Source organism: Priapulus caudatus, unplaced genomic scaffold (assembly GCF_000485595.1).
Source record: "Priapulus caudatus unplaced genomic scaffold, Priapulus_caudatus-5.0.1 Scaffold2240, whole genome shotgun sequence".
Classification (NCBI taxonomy): domain Eukaryota; kingdom Metazoa; phylum Priapulida; class Priapulimorpha; order Priapulimorphida; family Priapulidae; genus Priapulus; species Priapulus caudatus.
The window spans coordinates 8,777-31,211 of record NW_014579301.1 but is presented as its reverse complement, the minus strand read 5'-3'; the positions used below and the strand labels follow the sequence as shown (position 1 = coordinate 31,211).

At 37.9% G+C, this 22,435-nt stretch overlaps 2 protein-coding genes across 2 annotated transcripts; one reads left to right on the top strand and one right to left on the bottom strand.

Moving 5' to 3' along the window:
* Positions 1–1,392: 1,392 nt before the first annotated feature.
* Positions 1,393–3,629, top strand: LOC106818436 (thioredoxin-2-like; the record flags this gene model as incomplete). Its single annotated transcript, XM_014823146.1, is given in 3 exon segments — positions 1,393–1,455; positions 1,691–1,753; positions 2,830–3,629. Coding segments are annotated over 3 exon segments (189 nt in total), but the record flags the coding sequence as incomplete, so codon positions are not given.
* A 62-nt stretch (positions 3,630–3,691) lies between these two features.
* LOC106818435 (DNA-directed RNA polymerases I, II, and III subunit RPABC1-like) lies at positions 3,692–22,354 on the bottom strand (the record flags this gene model as incomplete). Its single annotated transcript, XM_014823145.1, is given in 7 exon segments — positions 3,692–4,550; positions 9,300–9,378; positions 13,869–13,927; positions 16,370–16,450; positions 18,745–18,884; positions 21,098–21,159; positions 22,266–22,354. Coding segments are annotated over 7 exon segments (576 nt in total), but the record flags the coding sequence as incomplete, so codon positions are not given.
* Positions 22,355–22,435: the final 81 nt, after the last annotated feature.

The following is a 22,435-nucleotide window of genomic DNA, read 5'->3' as shown; positions in this document are numbered from 1 at the left end:
GGCAATGCGGATGGGGCAAAGTGAAACAGGATTCCACTTTGCCCCGGCCATATTTGATAGGCCTAGATGTATTTCATTATTATCAGATTATTTATTATGATCTTAATTAGTACTCTCAGTAGCAGGTGTATAATATATGCCTGTCTTTGCATCATTTTAACACCTAACTCGCTAACATTGGCCTAATTGTGTCTTTCCTAGACTTACATAATATAAGCGTCCTATAATGGCATTTTTCTTTCACATTTTAGGTAAAATGATACGCAACTATGAATTTGATGTTCAGAGTTGGACACTGTTAGGTTTTGTAAGAATCCATCATGTTAGGCAACGGAGGCTCAATTTCTATTTAGGGTCGAGGCAGGTCTACCACTGCCGCCACGCTTTATTTTCTACACAACACTCAAAACAACAGAACATTGCAAAAGTTACAAAGATGACCACCCGATGGCAGCACGTCTCAATCCATAATAATACATGTCATAATATCATAATATCTCACAGACACTGAAAGAGGACGCAACATTTTTGACACAATATACATGGAGTAAAATTACATTCAACATAACCCATAACAGGTTTCACTTTGCCCCGGGAGTCTGGGGCAAAATGAAATGTTTATAACTTTTATAATTTTGTATATTTCAATAAAGTCGTTTTTTAGATTAACTTTGTTTGTACCGCCTGTTAGTGCTTGTCCTAAGCCAAAGGATTAGAGTCAAAAGTTTCACTTTGTCTCGCTCTTTCACAGCGTTTTGGCCAACGAAATATATTCGGTCCACTTTGCCCAGGGGTTAGTTATAATAACAAATAGTTATACTAAGTTATATTATAAATACTATTTTATTACAAACTAGTTTATACGTTTTAAGGTTACACAAGGTTTAAGTTTAAGTTTGAATTAAAAGGTTAAGTTCAATTTAAAAAGTTAAAGTTTAAGCTCACTTTTAGTGAAGTTTTAAATATTAAGTTTTCGTTTTTCGACGATGTCCATCATCGCTATTGGGTACCGTAAGGGAACATCTCCATCATTGCAGTAGGTAAACATATTCGAGAATGCGCCCCCTGGTGTCGTAGCTATGACTAACATGCCAATGGCTTTGGGACTTGAGATCTGTTGAGAAAGAATGCATTGAGAGTTATTTAAATAATTTAATTGTTCCGATTATTTTCGCTCGCATAATATTTACTGTTTCGCGAATATCACCGGCAACTTCACGAATGCGTAAGCATTTTACTTTTGTCACACACGTTAGCGAGCGCACAGATGCATATACGCACGCANTAGAATCCCACCACTCCACCACAGAGTCACCGCAGTAGACGTTAGATGAGCGCTGTCGCTCCGCGGCACTTGTTTCTTGTGCCTCAGCTTGCAAATTATATTTTCAGGCAATGTCAGATGAGCTGAGTGATGTTGTATTTCTCAAGGTGAATGTTGACGACTGTGATGAGGTAAGTCGACATTCCTTTTGACGAGTGTTGGTGTTTTAAAGTAACCCATTGCTGTACGTTTTAGTTGCTATAGAGCAGGGTACATAGCATTAGTGTCCATGTTCAATAGACAGTTTCTAATTTTAAACCATGTTAGTAGTGGCATTTGTATTAACCAGTTAAAGTGGTGCCATTCTTATTTATTAGGTAAGAAATAATTAAAAATAATATTTTGTAACAACCTTCACATTTACAGATTGCAGCAGATTACGATGTGTCTGCGATGCCAACATTTGTGTTTCTGAAAGATGGGAAGAAGGTGAATATGCGATAACATTTTTTAAGGATACTGTTAGTTATGGTTGGGAGGCGATTTTCAGTCGAAAATTCAATACCCACTTTATTTGATAGATCGCACCCAAGAGCAGCTGGTATACGTAGAAATTATGTATGTAGCCTCCCAAACAGTTCCAAATCCCTGCATTAGTCAATTCTTAACACAGGCGTTCAATCATGGGAAATTTAGAAAAGTGCTAATATCTCCATTGTTAGAAATGCTGAAGTTGCTGATTTTTCAAACGCTATTTCTCGAAACTCATAACTCCGATTGCATAAAATTATGTTACGTTTCAATGCTAACATATAAAAGGAAAACGGTTTCTCTGGAATTTTTTTAAATATTATATTTTATAAGTTATGGCTCTTTGTTTACGAAATTTTTGCGTTTTGAAAATCACTACAAATTTTCACATGTACATCTTGATCTTTTCAACTTATTTCCTAAATTAATGCATTCCAAGGACATTTTTTAGTTCATATTATGATCAACATGGTTAAAGGTTTAGGTCCCAACTCTTTACTGTTTCTGAGAAATAACAAAAAAAGATTTTTTGTTTGTAAATTCACAATTTTTGCCGTCACTTAATTAGCGAGGAATTAAAAAAAAAAATGCATCGAGAGCGCAGAGAGACATCTCTCTTATGTAATGGATATGAGTAACTGGATTGAATTTGATGAGCAGTTATGTTGCACTGCCCTTTTACAGTGTCAGTGTTACCTGTGCATAACCCTAAAACTAACAGTAGGCCTATCATCCTTAACACAGAAATAGATTAGTGATTGCTATAGTACCTGGATAAAAATTGTGTTATTGCGTAGGCATGCTGGCATGTACTTGCATGCTCGGACTCCCTCTCCTTTCCCCACCCTCTCTGGCTTTCTCTCTCCTTCTACCTTCCCTAGCAAATCTGTAAATATCAACTAAAACAGAGGGCTGTGGAAGTTGTGAAGTTAGGAGCTGTCAGAAGTGTGTAACCTTAATCAAGTGTTTTATTTAATGTGAACCATCATGTTAAAATATGGTACCAGTATACATAATGTTTATCTTATCTACAGGTGGATAATCTGATTGGAGCAAATGTAGATCAACTAAAAAGCAAGATTGCGTCCAATAAGTAAATGAATCTTGATTCATTAGTATTGGCCTTTACGATCACCACCAACTAAATCTGCTTTAGCATGTTAACCAGTAATTTAGATACTTTCTTCTATAATTCTGGTACATGCATGTAGTACTAATAGATAGTATCAGGTGTAGTTACTGAATTTTGTGGCTTATAAGATGCTCCGATACATTGCACGCACCCACAAATATAAGAGGAAGTAATCTTTATAGCAATCTTTAAAAAAACACTGCAATAGGTCTCCTCACTAAAGGGTATATAATATTGTCATTATAAATAAAGCCACACCCGTGTTTGTTACTCTGTTTTATCTCGAACTTCCCGCAATTCAAAAGCCTTTCACTTTATCAGCACTGATTATTATTATACTGTGTAATACTTAAAAATGGCCACTGCATCGACATTCAGCTTATAGGACACCAAGTTGGATGAACAATTTTGTGGATAAATGGCATCCATCCTATAAGTCACAAAATAAGGCAGTTTCTTGTTTTTTTTTACAAGTAAGCATTTGTCTGTATCATGAAATATGCAGTGTAACAACTGACTTAACAGACATTTCCTCAGAAAATGAATATTAGGTAAGACATGGAATGTTAGCAGTCACAAGACTGCATTATTGCAGTACCTTAAATGATTGTTATTGCAAATTGGAACTAGATATAGTAGCATCACTAGGCTTTATGAACATCTAGCTATTAAATAATAATTCTTCCAATTGGATCATTTTTATCCCTCATGTCTTATTAGATGTATGTTTGGAATGGCGAATACAATTGACAATAATTTTTGCATTGAAATTTTGTCAACATTTATACAATTTTTTATTCCTGTATGCACTACAAAAAATAAACTGCAAAGTTGCATAAATATAGTATATAATTTTGCATGTTTGGTACATTGAAGTAGACCTTTCCACATAAATAATTTCAATTTGGACCAGGAACCATTAATAGAGACAATAGAACTACAATCCGAAGAAACTAAATCATCAGAATCTATATAGCACTCATCGCAACACCGACTGCGAATTTAGCTATTTTAGATGGATAGAAAAAAACAGCAGTGCTACCAAATCAGCCCATTTGCAGGCATGGTAGTGCTTTTTGAGGCTTTTGTTTGTTATCACTTGACAAAGGCACAACCCAACTTATTTCACCATATTCATGTGTACTTATTATTGTTACTGACAACTGCTTCATGATCAAAACCGAACATTTTTCTGTGTTAAACTTGTAGCGAACCTAGGGAACAGTTTCATATCTGCAGTTCATTTGCCTCTACCAACAGTGTATTTAAAACTAAACGATAATGTTACTGTGACAGATAAAACCATAGAAAACCAATGGTGGTGAATTTCTTGACATTATTCTGAAGCTAATTAATATAAAACTGAAATTGCATAATAATAATTGTGGCATAGCATGACATACTATCTGGCTTGCATCAATAAAATGACAAGTAGTCATGAACAGCCAAAGTGGTCCAACTTGATACTTGTAGAAGATGAGGTTGAGATGAGTGAGGGTCAGGTGTACATCAGTTTTGGCAATGACAACTGCTTTCAGTTGCCCATACACAACTTGGTCACACAACAAGTCTGTAACTCACATATCGTCCTGCAGTCTCACTAGTTCTGACTATTTTCACCAACTGCAACAAAAATACAATTGTGAAATATGGGTCACATTAGATATATGGCACCTATATAGGCCATTTCACAGACACAATAATACAAAATATTCAGAGAAAGAATACTTTTGTAACGAGAAAGCAACATCGCGGCTGGCCAAGGCGAAACAAAACTGGCAGGCTAAGCAAAACACGGCTGCACAGTGCAATGAAAAATAGACCTCTCCATCATTTTAATCTGAAACCCTACAAGTGCAGTGTAGGGAGCTTTGGTGTAAACTGTCAATGATGATCCAAAACGTTGAGTATAAATAGAGATAGGTTTATTATACCACAGGTTACAACAGAAATGCACTGCAACCTGCAGACTGCGGCTGTCGAGTGTGTACTCTCCTCTCTCTTTAATCTGCGAGTCCCTCTCTCCTCTGATCCTCCTTATAAAACCCCTCTGGAACCTCTGGGGCAGGACACCCTGCTCTAGCCTGATTACAGGGCACGTGCCTGCCCTAGTTTACCCTGGCTCATAATAATCCTATTGCTGGTAATGATTATTTACTGTTGTCATCACTTCACTTGTTTATTACCCCTACCTTAATTGGTAAATTACCCCATATCCTCTACCAACCCTTATTACACTACATAATATCTATCAGCGCCTTTACGATGCTGCAGCAGAGGTGCCAACATTGACCATTGTGTAATAGGAATTTGAATCTTTACAAGTAGGAATTTTCACCACTAAGTAGGAATCTTGGGGAACAAGTTATTTAAGCACAAGACTACGCACAGTAGAAGTCTAAAAATCCGGACTGCTCGGAGATTGGGTCGGTCCAGATTTTCATGTACTTGATTACATAAATTAGCTTGCATTATTCGCTATTTAAAGAGATACTCCACGCTAGAATTTTCGGGTATATTATGATAGCAAGTGCATGAATAATAGTACATATCTACAAAGTTCTACAATCATGCATTCAAATTTGTCATAAAACAACAATTTCGAAATCTTCATTTTTGGGTGCTGCCACACTGGAAAAGTTGTGTTACAGACCGAGGGCTAATCACAAAAGTGCAATTAAATTTATACCTATCTGCAATTTAACCGAACGATTTTTATTTTAGGACAAATTCGTCCATATTATAATTGACTCTAAGTTGTTTACAAGGTAGTGCAATCCTTCTCATCTTAAATTTATAAATAAGCTCCGTCTGTAGCTTGCAGCCAAAATTTGACAGCAGATGGGCTAGTAGTGGCGCCACCTTTGTTGTAAGCAACGTTTAACAGCAGTTAGTTTTAAAACATTAAAAAAATATACTTCTAATGAATATTGAACAATGGAATTTTTTATGTAGCATAATTTAAACCTATTTTAACTGAAAATGTGCAAGGAACCCTAGGGTCAAGCATCCCCTTAACATCGTCTTGTTCGTATTGCGATACTGACGCTGCGTAGCGTTTATCGTATTGTGGACGGCTGTATCACAGTACATCGATGTATCAGTATGATGCAGCAATTTATACAAAGAGTATGTAGCGTATAGCGTGACGCTACACAAGTGTGAGGGGAAAAGGTAGGAGAGTAACCAGGGACGAATGGCCAAAGGTGAAGACCAGAATTAAAGGGACAAGACGTTTATTGCAACTGATAACAGAAGACCGGCAGAACCTCGAACCACACCAGAGCGTAGGTGTGCGCATGGATACCGATCATAACGCTCCGCACCAACGCCCTATTTATCCTTCTCTTCCCGCTCTTAGACCGCGAGCACGCATCCTCGTATTTGCTTTGTTTCGTGCGGGATGTCTCCGACGAGCGCGTGCCATCGTCACCCTCATAGATTGTGGTGTTCAATAATGTGATATGCTTGGTCCTGAATAATCTAGTATACCTGGTTCTCAATGGTTATCGATCATGCGTCGGCATGCAATTTCAGCCCGTCATACAATGTCCACAATATAAATAGCCATGCTGATATTTCTCTATGGATGTTGACGGGCATCATTACTTGCACTACATTGTTTCTCGCCCGCACATAGTTGCGTAAACATGGCTCAATGAATGTCCCATTGACAATAATAGCCAGAATGTAATATTGGTCGCTACAATTAATGAAAGTGTCAATGACACTGTAGCTCACCTTGGGTGTGATAGAAGAGGGAGGGGGGGGGATATATAAAGCAAGAGTATAATTATATGGGAGAACTCCCATTATATAGCATATCTCCCATTATATACTCTTGATAATGATGATATACGAGTAATTTTTGATGCGAAAATAAATGTTTCAGATCTGTTGGCATACAATCTGATGGCGGTGACCGTAGGCAGACACTGAAATTCATAGTGAAATTGCCGAAATTTACCTAATTTGCATAATTTAAAAAAAAATCAAAACCTGTTTGATATGTTTTGGGGCCAGTTCTTATGGCCATTTCCATTTTTGCGAAAAAGTGGACGTGGCTCGAAAGTAGGTCGACTGGCGTGCTCCAAAATAGGACGTTCAAACCTCTCCCATAGGAGTAACAACTATATGCAATTTGAAACATGTGGGTCAAACAGTTCCTGAGTTATTGTTGACCGTAGCCAAATGTTGACGGACGGACGGACGCACAGACGGACGGACGGACGGACGGCACCCCATGGCAATAGCTCATCTTGACGATGTCAAGGTGAGCTAAAAACCATGCCTAAATTTTTATTACCTTATCTTTTAATAAAATTCAATGTAAAGTGGCACAGTTAACCCTAGCTCCAAGAAACGGTCATACATCAAGAGACGTGTATTGAGCCGTGTATCAAGAGATGTGTATATTGACATTAGTCACACAGCCTGGTCAGGCTAAGTTAACCCAAAACAAAGACATGTGAGATGTCCAACCTCAAACAGTAAGTAAATATTTACTAATCCAAGCAAACTCATCATCTCAAACGTCACACTCACTGACTGACTGCTTATTAGAATGTCATGCACTAGTGAAGGGGGAAGTGGTTGGGATTTCATAATTAATTCATCTCAATGTTGCACGTATGACCTTATTTTTAATGTTTATCATGCTTGTATTATCAATGTACATTTTGATTGAGTTTACACAAAGATCTTTTTCGAAATGGCCCCATTACCTTAAAGATGACAGTATGGTAATACTACTATACTATTAGTTATAGACATAAGTATGTTATGCAATAATGAATGAAATTGTCGAAAACATGTTTTAAGGGTACTGACAGAAAAAACACATTTAGCGCTTTTGCAGATTAATTCGAATGACTAAAGAAGAGCTTCTATTGTGACACTATAGTGGTGATCCTACTACCAACAGTTAACTTTTGATGTTCAGAATATAGATATCATATTTTTAAGATAAAATAAAATAAAAATAAAATAATAATTACAATTAGTTTCAAGATTGTTTTTAAAATCCGATTTTTATCATTAAAATTTTTTACAAATAGTTTTTACATTTCAAAAGTAAACCTATAAGTAATGTTTAGTTAAACTGAAGCTGATATAATAAGAACTCAAAAATACAGGCTATTCAATTATTCTATAATCAGTGACTGCAAATGATCAAGTTTTGACTAAATTGATCATTATGACATCACTAGTAATTACCAAACCTTATTTCACACCAGCAGTTAGCATTTCATCACAATTTAAAAGGAGTACTGGAAATGCTGAGATGTTGCTAAATGGGTAGGTAGGCTGAGGTTGACAAAACTAATAGTTGGTTTTAGTTAATAGGGATGCTCTGGTTTCATGTCCCACGCATGTAAGTTTGTAGCACACGGGAAAACACATTGCAAGCGAAACCATACACATTTCTTTACCTATCGATGGTTCTTAGATCAGACAACAAGTCTATAAGTGATGTAGCGACCAGCAGTTTCGCTTGGTCTTATAATTTTAACAACCTAAATAGAACATTTCATGTGTACACAACATAAACAATAAATGTTACAGAAAAATATCAATAAAAATAGCAATAAAAAACGTATATAAACAAATCACACACAAAGGCACCCACCCGTACCAGGGGCGGATTCAGACCGTATTTGCCGTATTGGGAAATACGGTCTAGATTTCAAAGTGCCCTTCGAAATTTTGGGCTAAAAAATATAGAAAACAATTTTATGGAATTTGGCTATATATTCTTTATTTGTTTTCTTTTTCTTCTGATTCATTGACATGACTTGAAGGAAATCAAAATTTTACATGGTAACAAAACTAGCTTTGATATCTGAAAAATAAGGTAAGTGCTTGAATCATTCTGCATTAATTGCTGGTATGCAAAGCGCAGGCAAAATGAAGCAGAAATAAAATTCCATATGGTTTTTAGCTATTGCTGCTTGACTAAATGTGTGCTCAAATCGTGCTCTTTTTTGTGCCCAGGGACCCTTGTAATTTTGAAATTTCCTGGCGGAGGCCCCCCAGACCCCCGCTATGTGCTTCCGCGCCTAACGGCGCCCACTGTAAGGTGGTGTGCCCTTTTTGGGGGATGTGCCCTTAAAATCTGGAAAAATATTGTCTAGCTTCAGCCCTGGATCCGCCCCTGCGTACACATATGCAATAACGCGCAGGTGTGCGCATGCCAATATTGTAAGATTTGTTGAAAACGTTACGTGTTTTCTCACGATTACACTAATTGAAAAGAAAGACACATTGCAGGTGTTTGCAACTCGACCTGAAATAGCAAGCAATTCTGTGGATGAATTAATCTAGTAATGAACATGTAAGAAGGTATCGATTTAAAAAGTAAAAAATACACACCTGTCCTCGCTTCAATCCAAAGTATCTCGCAACTGGATCACCTTGTTGTATCCTAGGCAGCTGGCTGTCTTTCAGTTTGCTATATTGCGAGTGAAGGATTCTCAAATTCCATCAAACAAAGCAATTTAATCAATCATTAGTACAAATAACCATTATTCTTTAACTATATATATATATAAACATAAATAAATCAATAAATAAATAAATAAATAAATAAATAAATATATATATATATATATATATATATACTACAACTACAAGAACCAACTATGTCTGTCTCTGTCTGTCTGCTATGCATTCCACCGTTTATTGGTTTAGGATACCAAAAATTGCTGCACTATTAGGTGATCACCAATTGGGGCGCCTAAGCACATTTAGATCATATCTAGAGCAAAATATCATATAGAAATACCTGGTTTCACACTGTATACCATATAACACATGTACAGCGGCAGCCATTGCTGCGCGCCAGGGTTGCCCCTACAGGTGATGTAGAGGTCACTCATGGGGGCATGGCGACGGTGCACAGTTGTTACCACCGCAAATATTTTGGTCGTGAATGCAACCCAGGCAACGCCGGGTCCCCCACCAGTATATAGTAATATGTTGCTGTGTAGAAACAACATGTTACGGTTTGATTGTACGATTACGTCAGATTTGCGTCACAAGCAGACACAATGAACCGGATCCTGCACACAGTGGTGGCGCCATCTAATGAAGAATACCTATACTGATTATACTACATCGCTCTTCACACAATAAGTTTTGCAAATTACAAACGAGATTCAAAACTGAACTGAAACTGCACATTGATAATTGACTTAGTAGTGTTACACTGACTCTTTCAGTACTTTAGGTACTGTAACATGAACAAATATGTGTCTATCAACTGCTGTATAGTGAAGAAACGAACTTATTATACGCCTGCATATTAGTTATCTAAGCATATAGCATCATCATATCGTATGCTTGCTTTGAATATTTCATACACTCATGGGTTAAGCCTGACATGCTGATAGGGGGCTTGATAGTTCTACCATATATAGATCTGACTGTATTATCATGTTCGCTATGGTTTGGCTTTGGTGGTGAAGGTGATTTAGCAGACTGCTTATGGGATAATGCAGAGCTCTACATCCTGGCTTGGTCTTGACGGAGTACTTTGTACCTGCGGGGGTGCATGTATTTCAGTGTAGGACTCTATAGTGGTATGACAATGTTTGTTCAGAGCTCTGTATATTGTAGTGATTACGCCGATATACGCCACCATTATCAGACTGGATGACGTATGATCTAGGCTCTTTAGCCTGACCAATTATGACAACTGTTTTGCTGGGGCAAAATATCTGGTTTATATGTACTCTCTCATCACAAAGTACTTAGCTAGCTGCAAGGTGGAATCCTGATACTTCTTTTGACTGGCTTGCCGATTTTGGCATGTGAGTCAGATTGCCACAGGTTGAGAGCTTGTGGTGGGGGAGGCAATTCTCAGCTACGGAAGACATAACAAGTTGTGCGGGCGAAGCAAAAACCATCCACAGAAGTATTTCATAGCTCATTCAAAGTAAAGATGTCACTGGCAATCCCCTGTCATGGGCGCCGACTGGAATGGGGTAACCCACTAGTGGTTCATGCGCAGGTGCGCTTTGCAAATGGCACACTAGTGAACGCTGTTTTCAAGGTCTTTATCGATGCAGGGTCAGAATACTGTCTCTTTCTCTCAGCCTGCACTTTTCAATGACCATTTGGCCTGTGTGCAAAAATGCTCAAATCGTAGATCTAAGCCTTTCTTGGATCACAATCATGTGGGATTTAAAAACTACACCGTCAATTACAGAAAGCCCACTCCTATGGTTCCAGTATTCCTGTATGTCTTTAGGGGAAGACATACGATACTCTGACCAGCCGTTGATTATTGTGGCCATGAGAACATACATGACCTGGTATTATTCTGTGGCACACCTTATTTCCTCTAGCTTATGTGGGGTGACTGGTATGGACTCAAACGCTGAGTGTACTTGTACAACCGACTCCACATCATCATTAGATTGAAGGACGACGCAATGACGAGACAGCGTGTCGGCGACAGGTATTTCCTTGCCTGGCTTGTGAACGACTTTGATATCATATCCCTGCAGCTTACATTTATTTCTGATGGATCCAGGGCTTTGTGATCATACTCAACTGTCGTGTGCTGACCATATGAAAAATACAATGGACAATGGACTTGACATCACCCAAATTCCCATGAGCCTCATAAATCTTAGGCTAGAACACATGTGGCATACAGACAATTTCCAAGGGCAACCGGAGAAATCGGTCCCTTCCAAATAGCAAGTGGAAGGTTGTATCTAGGGACAACCGGTGAAACAGTTCAATGGCCCAATAACCTGAGCGCTCAGCAAGGATTCAGAAGTAGCGTGAAGCGGCTAACCTTCCACCGATGTCGTTGAGCGACTTTGCAGGGTAGTGTGGGTGACAGATGGCATCGATAAGGTCCTCAGGATCCAAACAAATCCTGATGACCCGTGACTATTTCTTAACCACTAATATAGAGTTTACCCAATCAGTAGGTTCGGGGTCATTTGCAATGACTTTGATTTCCACCATACTGTCAAATTCCTGCTCGACTTTTTCACGGTCCGAGAAGGGGATACTCAGGTGGGCGATTCACAGGAGTCACTTTTCTGTCGATGGCGAATGGGCATTGACCTTGAAACACCTCGAAACAATTTTTTTTAACACATCATTGAATTGGTCTACTACAGCCTGCGTGGAGGAAGGTGTGACGTGTCGAGTTGCAGCCTGTGGCACTGGACACGGTAACTGTGCTGCAGATGACTGGGCTGATTCCCTAACAGACACTACCAGTTTTACCAGATCAAAATAAAGACACAATTTCAGGGGGTGACGAAGTTTTGACGACAGAAAACTTCACTGGTAGGGTGGTTTCCTTATGTGTGCACGTTATTACACAAGAAGCTAGTGTTTCCAGCGAGTGCCCAGAGTAACTATACAGGACGATAATCGCTCTTCAGCAATTGACAGCCCAGAGACTAGTATAGCGATATCGGTAACACGTTGACCTCAGCTCCAGTGTTAGGTGTAATAGAAAACACGACCTGATAGGCTTGAGGGATCAGCTACTGTCTTACTCATGGCATCGGCGCTGTAAACAGTGCCCATGCTGAATTCCTCACGGAACTCCGGAACTGGATTCATCCACGGCGTGAATATCCTTTTTCCTTGACCTACTCTTTGGCACAATCTACATGATTGACCATTGGCAAGATACATGCCATAATAGTGCTTATCATGACGAATAAAACACGGACTAATAACGTAAATGGTGAAAACACACGGAGAGCCACGGATTATTATGGTGCTAAATACAGTCCCCGGCAAAATAAACTCCCACATACTAGCCGCGGACTGCTAACGGACTGCCAATTAACAATGATCAAATCTAGAAGTGTCCGTTATTATTAATTCACAGTACAGTACGTGAATTTCCCTGCCAGCATGGGACCCTCACACCAGCAGTGGGATATTTTGAAGCAGTTGAACGTTAACAGATGCTGGGGCTCTAGCTATTTACCATCGTTAAATAATCAACCGATAACTGTTAGTTGGCAGTCCATTAGCAGTCCGTGGAAGTACGTGTATTATACCACGGACTGTAATTAGCTCCGTAATAGTCCGTGGCTCTCCATGCATTTTGCACAATTCATGCGATTAGTCCGTGATTTATCCATTTATTCCAGTTTTCATAGTGTAACGTGATATCGTTCTACAAGCCTTTCTTGCACTTTATCTGATGCGACTCCGAATCCAAATTGATCACGCACTTGGTCATTTTGGACTGCTTGCGGATATGCAGAGTCCATCATGAGCTTGCGTCCATTACAAACTGGTCGACCGGCTCTGCTAGCTGCTGTACTCTATGGTGGAACACATGACGTGACACATCACCGTATTAGATTTTCGGAATTAAAAACCCATTAATCGGTGTAAATGGGTGCTAATTTACTCTTCTCATCTTCTTGGAACATGAACGTTGGTGAACAACTTCACTGACTTATCCAAAAGAGCAGATATGAAATGTTTAACCTTCTACAGTTCCAATGACAAAGGCTCTGAACACGATGAGCATAGTGATAGTGTTGCTTGAATTATTTCATGCTTCTCTCAGATTGGGACTATTTCAGTCCATCACTGATCTTTGCATCCTACTTCTGACACCATGTAATAGGTTTCTGCATAGTGAGAAACAACTTAAAACGATTTAATTGTACGACTGAGCCAGATTTTAATTTGGTAGTTACGAGGCTCCAGGGGAAGCCATGAGCATTGAGCCAGATACTAATATTATAATAATATAGATAATAATAATAATAATAATAATAATAATAGACTATCATCTATTAGGAGTATATCATTGAAGAATACTGATTAAAGATTATGTGTACACATTGAATTTGCAATAATAATAATTAAAACCCACATTACTAGTTGCAAACACTACAGCATTCATAAAAGCTGAATGTTATTTATGCTTTACAAGGATACTATCTTCCTAGCAGTTCAGTTTTCTCTTCTGGTGTCATGACAATGTGTTCAGGTACATGCTGGAAGTAAACATCACAATTATTTATTTGAATTGTGCAACGAGTTAGTGCGAAACCAGTGCTACACAGGTGGATCGAGTTAGCTGTGCCTAATGCACTTATTTTAGCATACAATATGACCGTATGTACATAGAGCACAAAGCTTCGCAGCAAGTATACCTAGGTCTAACCATAGAATTAAAGTTACACAGTATACAATGGACATGAAACGTATATCAGTCTATACAGCAAAGCAGTGACCATTACATAATAATACATGCTATTCGTCTAGCTCAACTGTACCAAACTGGGTGAGCATAGGACGGTAGTGGGCGATACTTCAAAAGGATCCATCTATAACAGTTCCCTAGGATTTTCAAAAACTGTATGCTAAACAGTAGTGTGTACAATCTCTGTTTGACAACGCTGTCTAGTGATACTTGTTTTAACACGCTAGTAATTTAGCATGTTTGGTACTTCGTATAAATTATAGTGTATGTAAACTTCAAAATAATAAACTTTCATTACATGTGAAAATTCATATTCTAATAAAAAGTGGTCACAAGAGGAGGATGTGGAGGTGGTAGAGGAATGGCAGGAGTAGTAGGATGATGAGCAGGAGGGGAGGAGGAATTAGTTTACAGAGGATGATGGCCAAAGAACTGCAGGAGTTATTATTTCACATAATTATGATTCCATATGATTTCCACAGCTGCAAGTTTTCCACTCAATAGTGGAGGCATAATAAAGCTTTGAAAAACACGTTTGCCACATTAAATTTAATGGATCAATTGCCAATTTGCTACATTAATGGACCTGTTAAATTGTTTGGTAATTGGAAAACAGAAGAAAAGTTAATTTTAACAAACACAACAAAGTATGTCTGCAGAAGCGTACTGAACAGTACACGTGTATGTATAAAATTCCTACAGTAAATATTCAAGTTATCTCTTCTAACAGACCATTAATGACAAACATATCCGTATTCACTTACATTACTGGCATAGCTTCTTCTGTTAACAAATTTCATGTTAAAATCACAAAAGATATATTCAAGATCACTAGCCGTAGTAGAGCAAAGCTGCCTTCATTCACAACATTTGAAGGAAATATAGTAGCTTTAGCTCGCATCAGATGTCGGATGCACATCGTGGGCACATTAGTGCTCTAGCCTATTTAAATATTTCCTGGTCTAATTTTAAATGTCAAACAAACCCACTCAAACTTGAATATCGTAGTAACATTGATATTAGGCACATATTTCAAGAAATCTATTTATTAATCACACATTTGTCTGAATCGCTGAATGACCTTACAAAACAAATGCAAACGTCTTAAAAACGTGACCTGTCCAGATGGATGTTATTCAAATCCACTTAGTCAGCCAGGTTAGCAATTTCTGATCTGTACCTTCGAGTACGTGACAGTTATTGGCAAGTAGTGTCACCTGTATAAGGTGTCTTCACTTATTCTTTGTTACTAGCATGTAGGTACAAAGATAATTGCTTATTAAAGATTGAGTCCTACGGGCTATCATGCATTCCCACACTTGGAGTAACCCGAGATACAACTGACACGACTATAGAGATTTTCATAAACCACAAAATTTTATGTGGTTCACCTTCGGTGCTCGCATGCTCGCTTCTCGGTTTGCGAAACCAAAATTTTTTTACCGCCTCACTGACCTTTTCGGCCCGGGGAAACACTGTGTAAGTATACCAAGTTTGGTCGCGCTAGGTCAATTAAGGGTCGAGTTATAGAGAGGAAGGGAAAGTGTCTGCGGCGGCGGCGGCGGCGGCGAGCGGAGGCTGGACTGACATGAAACCATAGTATCCCCGCCGACTTCGTCGCGGGAGATACAATAAATATCAGATCGCCTAGCTGATCCGATCTGACAAGACTAATGTGACTTCACGTACGAGTAATCATGTGGGACTATCGCCACATTTCTTATTGGAGTGCGAAAATTTTGAATATGTTAATACATGTAGCAACATTGCTGCAAGCGGATTTTTTGTAGCACTTGAAGAATATAACTATATCTATGATATATTCAAGTGTTACCGAGCTGTTTCAACATTTAAAAGCTTGACACAAACCCTTTGAAGATCAGTTTCTGCATACCGAGTACTAAAGTCTGAATTATCAGCAGATCAGTTATACAGCTGCAAATCTTTCCATATGGGCATACCTGAACTTCTTGAAATAGGCAGGTAACCAGTAAAAACAGCACCACCATAGCACAACTAGAGTACCACAAAACGAATAGATACACAGAGCTACAGAGCAAGCGCATGTTAGGAAACAAAATACGATATACAGATATTAGCTAAAAAAATGATTCATTATATAAACTTAATTAATAATTAACAATTATTAATTAAGTTTATATAATGAATATTAATAAATAAATATTAATAAATATATATAATTATTATATATACTAAATTAAGCAACACATACTTCATGTTCTGTTATATTGATGAGAAGTTCTGCTTCTAAAAACTGTTCTAGGATGTACTTGGGAGCCATGTCAACTAGTGCCTAAAATTAAAAAGAATGAGTGAACAATAAGCAGTCTCTTCCAATTATCAGGAGCAAACACAAACACCCTTCAATAAACATCAAGCATAAAAAATTATTAATATTCACTGCTGAATTGTGTTGATAGCATACATGAGTGATCTCCCAATAAAGTGCTCATATTTATACACATTATTACACAGTAAGTACACTAATACAGAACAATTGAATTTTAAAATAAGTGTTTAAAGAATAATGCCACACAGGAAATTCGGTCCTGCTAAGGAGTGATTTTTGAATTTTTTTTTTTACTAAACCTGAATACTTTACCCTGGACTGAAAATATTTCGAGAATATGAAATATGTTCACATAATAGCTGCGTTCACACGACTCCGTATTTATGAAATTCGATATTTGCGAGATACCGAATCTGAGACAAATATGCGACTTACTCGACCAAAGCATTCACACGCTGTTTTGCGGCTTCAGAAATACCATATTTGCAAGCCCGGCGCAAATTGCCGAAGATTTTGCTAAAAAACATTAAAAAACAGGGTAGCAATGTTCCATGAAATGTTCGGCAATGTGCGGTGAAAAAAGTTCTGAACAATGTTTCTGAAGATCAGAAATGTTTGATATCTCGAACATTGTTCGTCGAATGTTCGTCAATGTGCGCTGAATGTCAAACAATTCTAGGAACATTTGCAAAGTAGTAACCAATAGCAGCATGATATGTGGTCACACGATTTTTGTGTACAATATGGCGGACTATAGTCAATAGTGTGGACTTTTGAAAAGGAAGAGATTATGGTCGAAGCGTGTCTAAAATTAGTAAAGTTGTTAAAATTCTCTTGTGCAAACTAGGCATCGCCATTCACGCCGATCACGTGACTCTTTACAACACAGCTACTAGATGGCGCCACGAGGTTGTTGGCAGCAAAAAAGTTCGGCAATGTGCACTCAGCAATTGTTCACCCGCACATTGCCAGACAAAAACATTTGTTCGGGAAAATGTTCGGCAATGTGCGCCAGGCTTTAGTACAATGAAAAATAAACAATGCGTCCAAGCGAACAATCAAGCGAACAATGCGAAATAAACAATCAGTGCACAGCAACTGCCGATAAAATATGTAGACTGATCCGCGCTCGACAGTTCCACTCGCGTTACGCGAGTGTAACTGTCAAGCGCGGACCAGTCTATAAAATACGCGGCTTCAGAAATTCGGCATTTAGCGTTCACACGAGAGAAATACGCGGTCCAAGAGATTCTAAATTTCTCAAGCACGAGAAGTAATTCGGCATCTGGGAAGCCGCGTATTTCAACAAATACCGAATCTATTTAGATTCCGTATTTGTTGGACCGCGCATTTTAGCCTCGTGTGAACGCTAAATACCGAATTTGTTGCTACGTGTGAACGCGGCTATTGTAGTAGCTAGAAAAGGACTAATTAGGTTGCATGTGAGTAACTTCATACAAAAAAGCAAGGCATGAATTAGGGTTATATGCATGACAAAACGTAGAGTAGAAGGGAAAACATGTGAATGCCTCTTCCTGGTTGAAAATAAAGACGTGTGTGAAAAACACACAATACAAATAATGTAATGATTCCTACCTACCTATACGTAGTGTCACAAACAATTTTTTTGAGTGGGGCTAGCATATACTAGAAGCCTATCTTGACTATAAAGAGAAGTTTAGACAATGACAGTACAGAAACTAACAGTGAATCAGCAGAAAATGTGGCATGATGACTGAAAGACTACAACACAATTTGTCAGTAGAGATTTGGTGAAAACCAAAAAAGAATGGCACTAAAAAATCAAAAGGATCAGTGTCCTCTTGCTTTGAAATCTGATAGTAAGACAAACTCTAGATGTTGCAATGGGCATAAATAACTAGGGCACTATGGAGAAAACATCACTACAAAACTTAGCAGGTTGGAACAGTTATCAGAATAACCTATGCAATATAACCAAAAGGAAAGTGAGGGCCTCCACACAATGTGCATTGCTATCTCCCTCTTAGTATGTAAAATGCAAGTGATGTAAGTTGTGTACGTTTTATTTTTAGATAAACAGTTTATAACACCAGTTCATATGGCCCAAAAAGAAACTGATAATGGTAGTTAATCATAAAGTAATTAATAATTAAGTTACATTTGCCAAAACATGCAGATCCTATAAATAGTTTTATATACATTAAAAGTAGCAAAGATATGATCATAAAATTAATGAAAATCCTGCTGGATGACATTATTCTACTGGTCTGCTTACCAAACTACACTCGACATGGTTAGCATGAATGTTCACCTACCTGTTTAGCAGATGGAGTCATGCCCTGCTGAACAACTAGAATCGCTCTGGAAATATTTTCCTCTTGCATTCGCTGACAGTATGTCTTAATTGTCTTAATGCCAATCTTAGGTTCTTCAGGGAAAAAGACAAACATTTGATCTGGAAAATAGGAAGCTTCATTTTCAACTTGTAACTTTTCAGATGTTAACAATCTTGAAGGTCGTTTGCAGATTGTTGATAGAACCTATTCCCTAATTCAATTTCACATAACGACATTCTATGTTGCTGAGCTCTATGAAACATGTATTAAACACATACATTCGAGTGGGAACAATTATTCATATCACCAGTCCAAAACAGATTAATATATGTATGTGAAGAATGAAGCAAATCGCTCTCACAACAGATATGACTCCATGATAAGGAGAGCAAGAGTGACAGTATATTGACTAATCTTGAACTCAGAACTAAAACAGCTAGCTGACAGCTGAGAAGTGTACCAAGAACACAAAGCATGTGTCACACAGCAGACAATGCAGACTTCCAAAATGTATGGAAACAAATCTTAGAGTGACGTGATTAACTCTCACAACATTGGCAATCACGAATGTGCCCAGGAAATGAGCGACAAACCTCAACCAGCAGTAGTTTTACGCAACTTAAGTCAGTTAGAATAAAGAAACCTCAATGGATATATTTGTTATTGACAGCTGACTTGTTAAAGCAAAGTTGCTGAGTGTTCAGTTCTGATAAAAGTTGTTATTACCTCCGCCCAACGGAGTTGGAGGAGGTTATGTTTCCGCTCTTGTGTGTTCGCGTTAGACTGGTACTCGCTCCCACCTCGATTCCCCCATCGAGTAACTAAGCCGAGAGGTGGGACTGGGTACCAGTCTAGTGTTCGTGTGTTCGCGCGATCGATATTAGCCAGCCAGCCAGCCAGCGCAGCGAGCCAGCTCCTAACACATATGCACTCCGTCAGTGCACTCTGCCTAGCTAAGTCACTCATACATAAGTGTAAGGCTGGATTGGTAGGTCCACTAATATTATCAGTAGTGTCATAATATAGATAATGTTCTACTATAGTGTTACTTTAGTTGGCGGAGGTATGCACTCCGTAGTGCCTCTAGTTGTTAATCTTTTGTTTGTCAAAGACATTCAGAAAGAACTGCATCCGCACGAAACACCAGTTGATGTGTCAGTGTTAATTAAAGTTGTTAATCTTTATAATTGCCAAACACATTTTAAAGAGACTGACTCTTTATGGAACTCAAAGTGACTTTGAAAAGACTGTACAAATATTAAATCAAAGAAAAGACTGCAAAGACATTAAGTGAAGCTTATTCTGTGACTGTAATACAGATAAGTATTATTAAGTAATAGTAACACAGATTACTAGTCTTAACGGAGTCTTTCGCATCCTCAGATATTTAGCTACTTAAATTAAGTCTAAGTAAGCCCTAGTCTTAAAGCTTCTTTTGAAATCAAAAGGGATGTTAGTAATACTTGTTACGCATTAGCCATTACTGTATAATCTGTTACTTGAATGTAACCGGCATAAACTGGAAGTGAGCCTTACTTTTCCAAGAATGAACTTTTAAAACGGATAAACCTCGCAACAAAAAGCTCATATAGACCTACTGTGAGCATACTTGCAGCGTGCAAACATCACGAAATATTCTCATTGAGCCAGAAATGTGCTCTGAAGTTGACTATTTTGAAAACTCTGTCGGACGCGGTTTTGTTACACAGCTAGCAGTAGCCATACGCTAGCGTAAATAGTTCCTGGAACGAAAACACTATATTTGTTTCCTGATTGCATAAGTAATATAGATAACGATATGATTTAAACAAATTTCATAATTTTGTACTGATAAACATCGAATAATGAATTATAACTTGTTTTATCATAGAAAGGAACTGTTAATGAATCAAGCCGATCACTCCGCTGTGTCCCGGATGTATAAACATGACTGTGGTGCTACGTTCGTATGTAATTTCATTTAGATTTTGAGAAGAAATGTTATGAAATTAGCAATACAATTAAGTTGTAGTGAATTTTTGCAACATATATATGCAAGCTCACAGGAGGTATATATATGTATTTAGCTGCGAGGTTTATCAACTTTAATGACAGCTCGTGTTTGTTTTCTCTCTTGTGTATTTTCCTCTGAAGGCCCGTGATTTGACACATCAACAGTATATGTAGTTATAGTAAGTTGATAGCTTTACCAAATCCCTTTGCATTCAAAGGTTTAGTAGTAACGGTAAATAGTTACATGTGCATCATGAAATACTTGTGCTATAGAGTGACTACTATAGTGAATATTAATGTGAAATAGGCATGCTATAATTCACTGGCATATAGAATTTACCTGTTGGGTCATCAATGTGAGCTACTAGCACGATAAGGTCAGCACGGGCAGGTCTTCTTTCACTGCAAAAAACGGAATAGGTAGTTTTAATGGTTAGTTCAATAAGAATATTAGATACCAATATATCACATGAAATCATAAAAAGTTTTGCGGTTCAATATTTATTAGAAATATTTTTAAAAAATGTTTTAAAACTGACGGCTATACCGTTGCTTACAACGACGGTGGCGCCACTAGCAGCACACCCACTGGAAAAGTTGTACAAAGCACCGTTTCGGCTGCAGGCTACAGACCGAGGGTGTTTCTTATTTATTAATTTAATAGCAGAAGGATTGCAATATCTTATAAACGACAGTTTCAGTTATAATATGGATAAATTTGACCTAAAATGAATATCGTTCCGTTAAATAGCATTTATGTATAAATATAATTGCACTTTTGTGATTAGCCCTCGGTCTGTAACGTGCAAAATAAAGTGGAAAATGCGCAACTTTTTCAGGGTGGCAGCACGGTCGCGGGTGTCATGTCATTGTCAGCTCCCAAAAATAAAGATTTCGAAATTCAATGTTGTTTTATGACAAACATGAATGCGTAATTATAGATAATTATAGGTACACACATATTTATAAATCTATTATCATACTATACTCTCAAATTCTAGAGGAAAGTATCCTTTTAATGCTGCCTATGAATGTATGAGTATTGACTGGCACAACTGATTGCTCAGGATTACGTTAACAGTTGTCCTTGCAGTACTGAAGGTTCAGAGTACAAATAGTTGCCTCCACGATGTTGGTAATTTATTACGAATAGATCTAAATGTATTTCCATTCTTTCAACCAAGAAAACAATTAGATTTTTTTCAAGGAAAGCTACTCAATTGCTGTCATTATAATTATAAACGATAAGTAGTGCTGCTGTAAAGCCATCACTGCTAGCATCGAACTTAGTTGCTGTCACATGGTTATGTAACTCTATTTTTTCTTTCCATCAATAAGGCCCAGCAATGCATATATGCTAATAGGTGTTACCTAAGTTGTCTTTATTTTTACTTCATTAGATTGGTTATTTCATTTGAATTAATAATTATTGGAAATGACAACCTGCTATAAAAGATAAATCTGACACTGCACGTGTTTCTATAATATATCTGAACACATGCAGTCACCTGGGTTTCTCTCCAAACTGCTGCTTGAAGTGCTCTATCGTCTGGTCCAGTTCCTCCTGTGTTACAAGGTATCCACGGTCATGGCATAACTAGAAAATTTTCATAGTAACAAAATATTAGAATTGCATCCAATCTCAACATACAACCAGAATATTTACTGAAGCATCGGA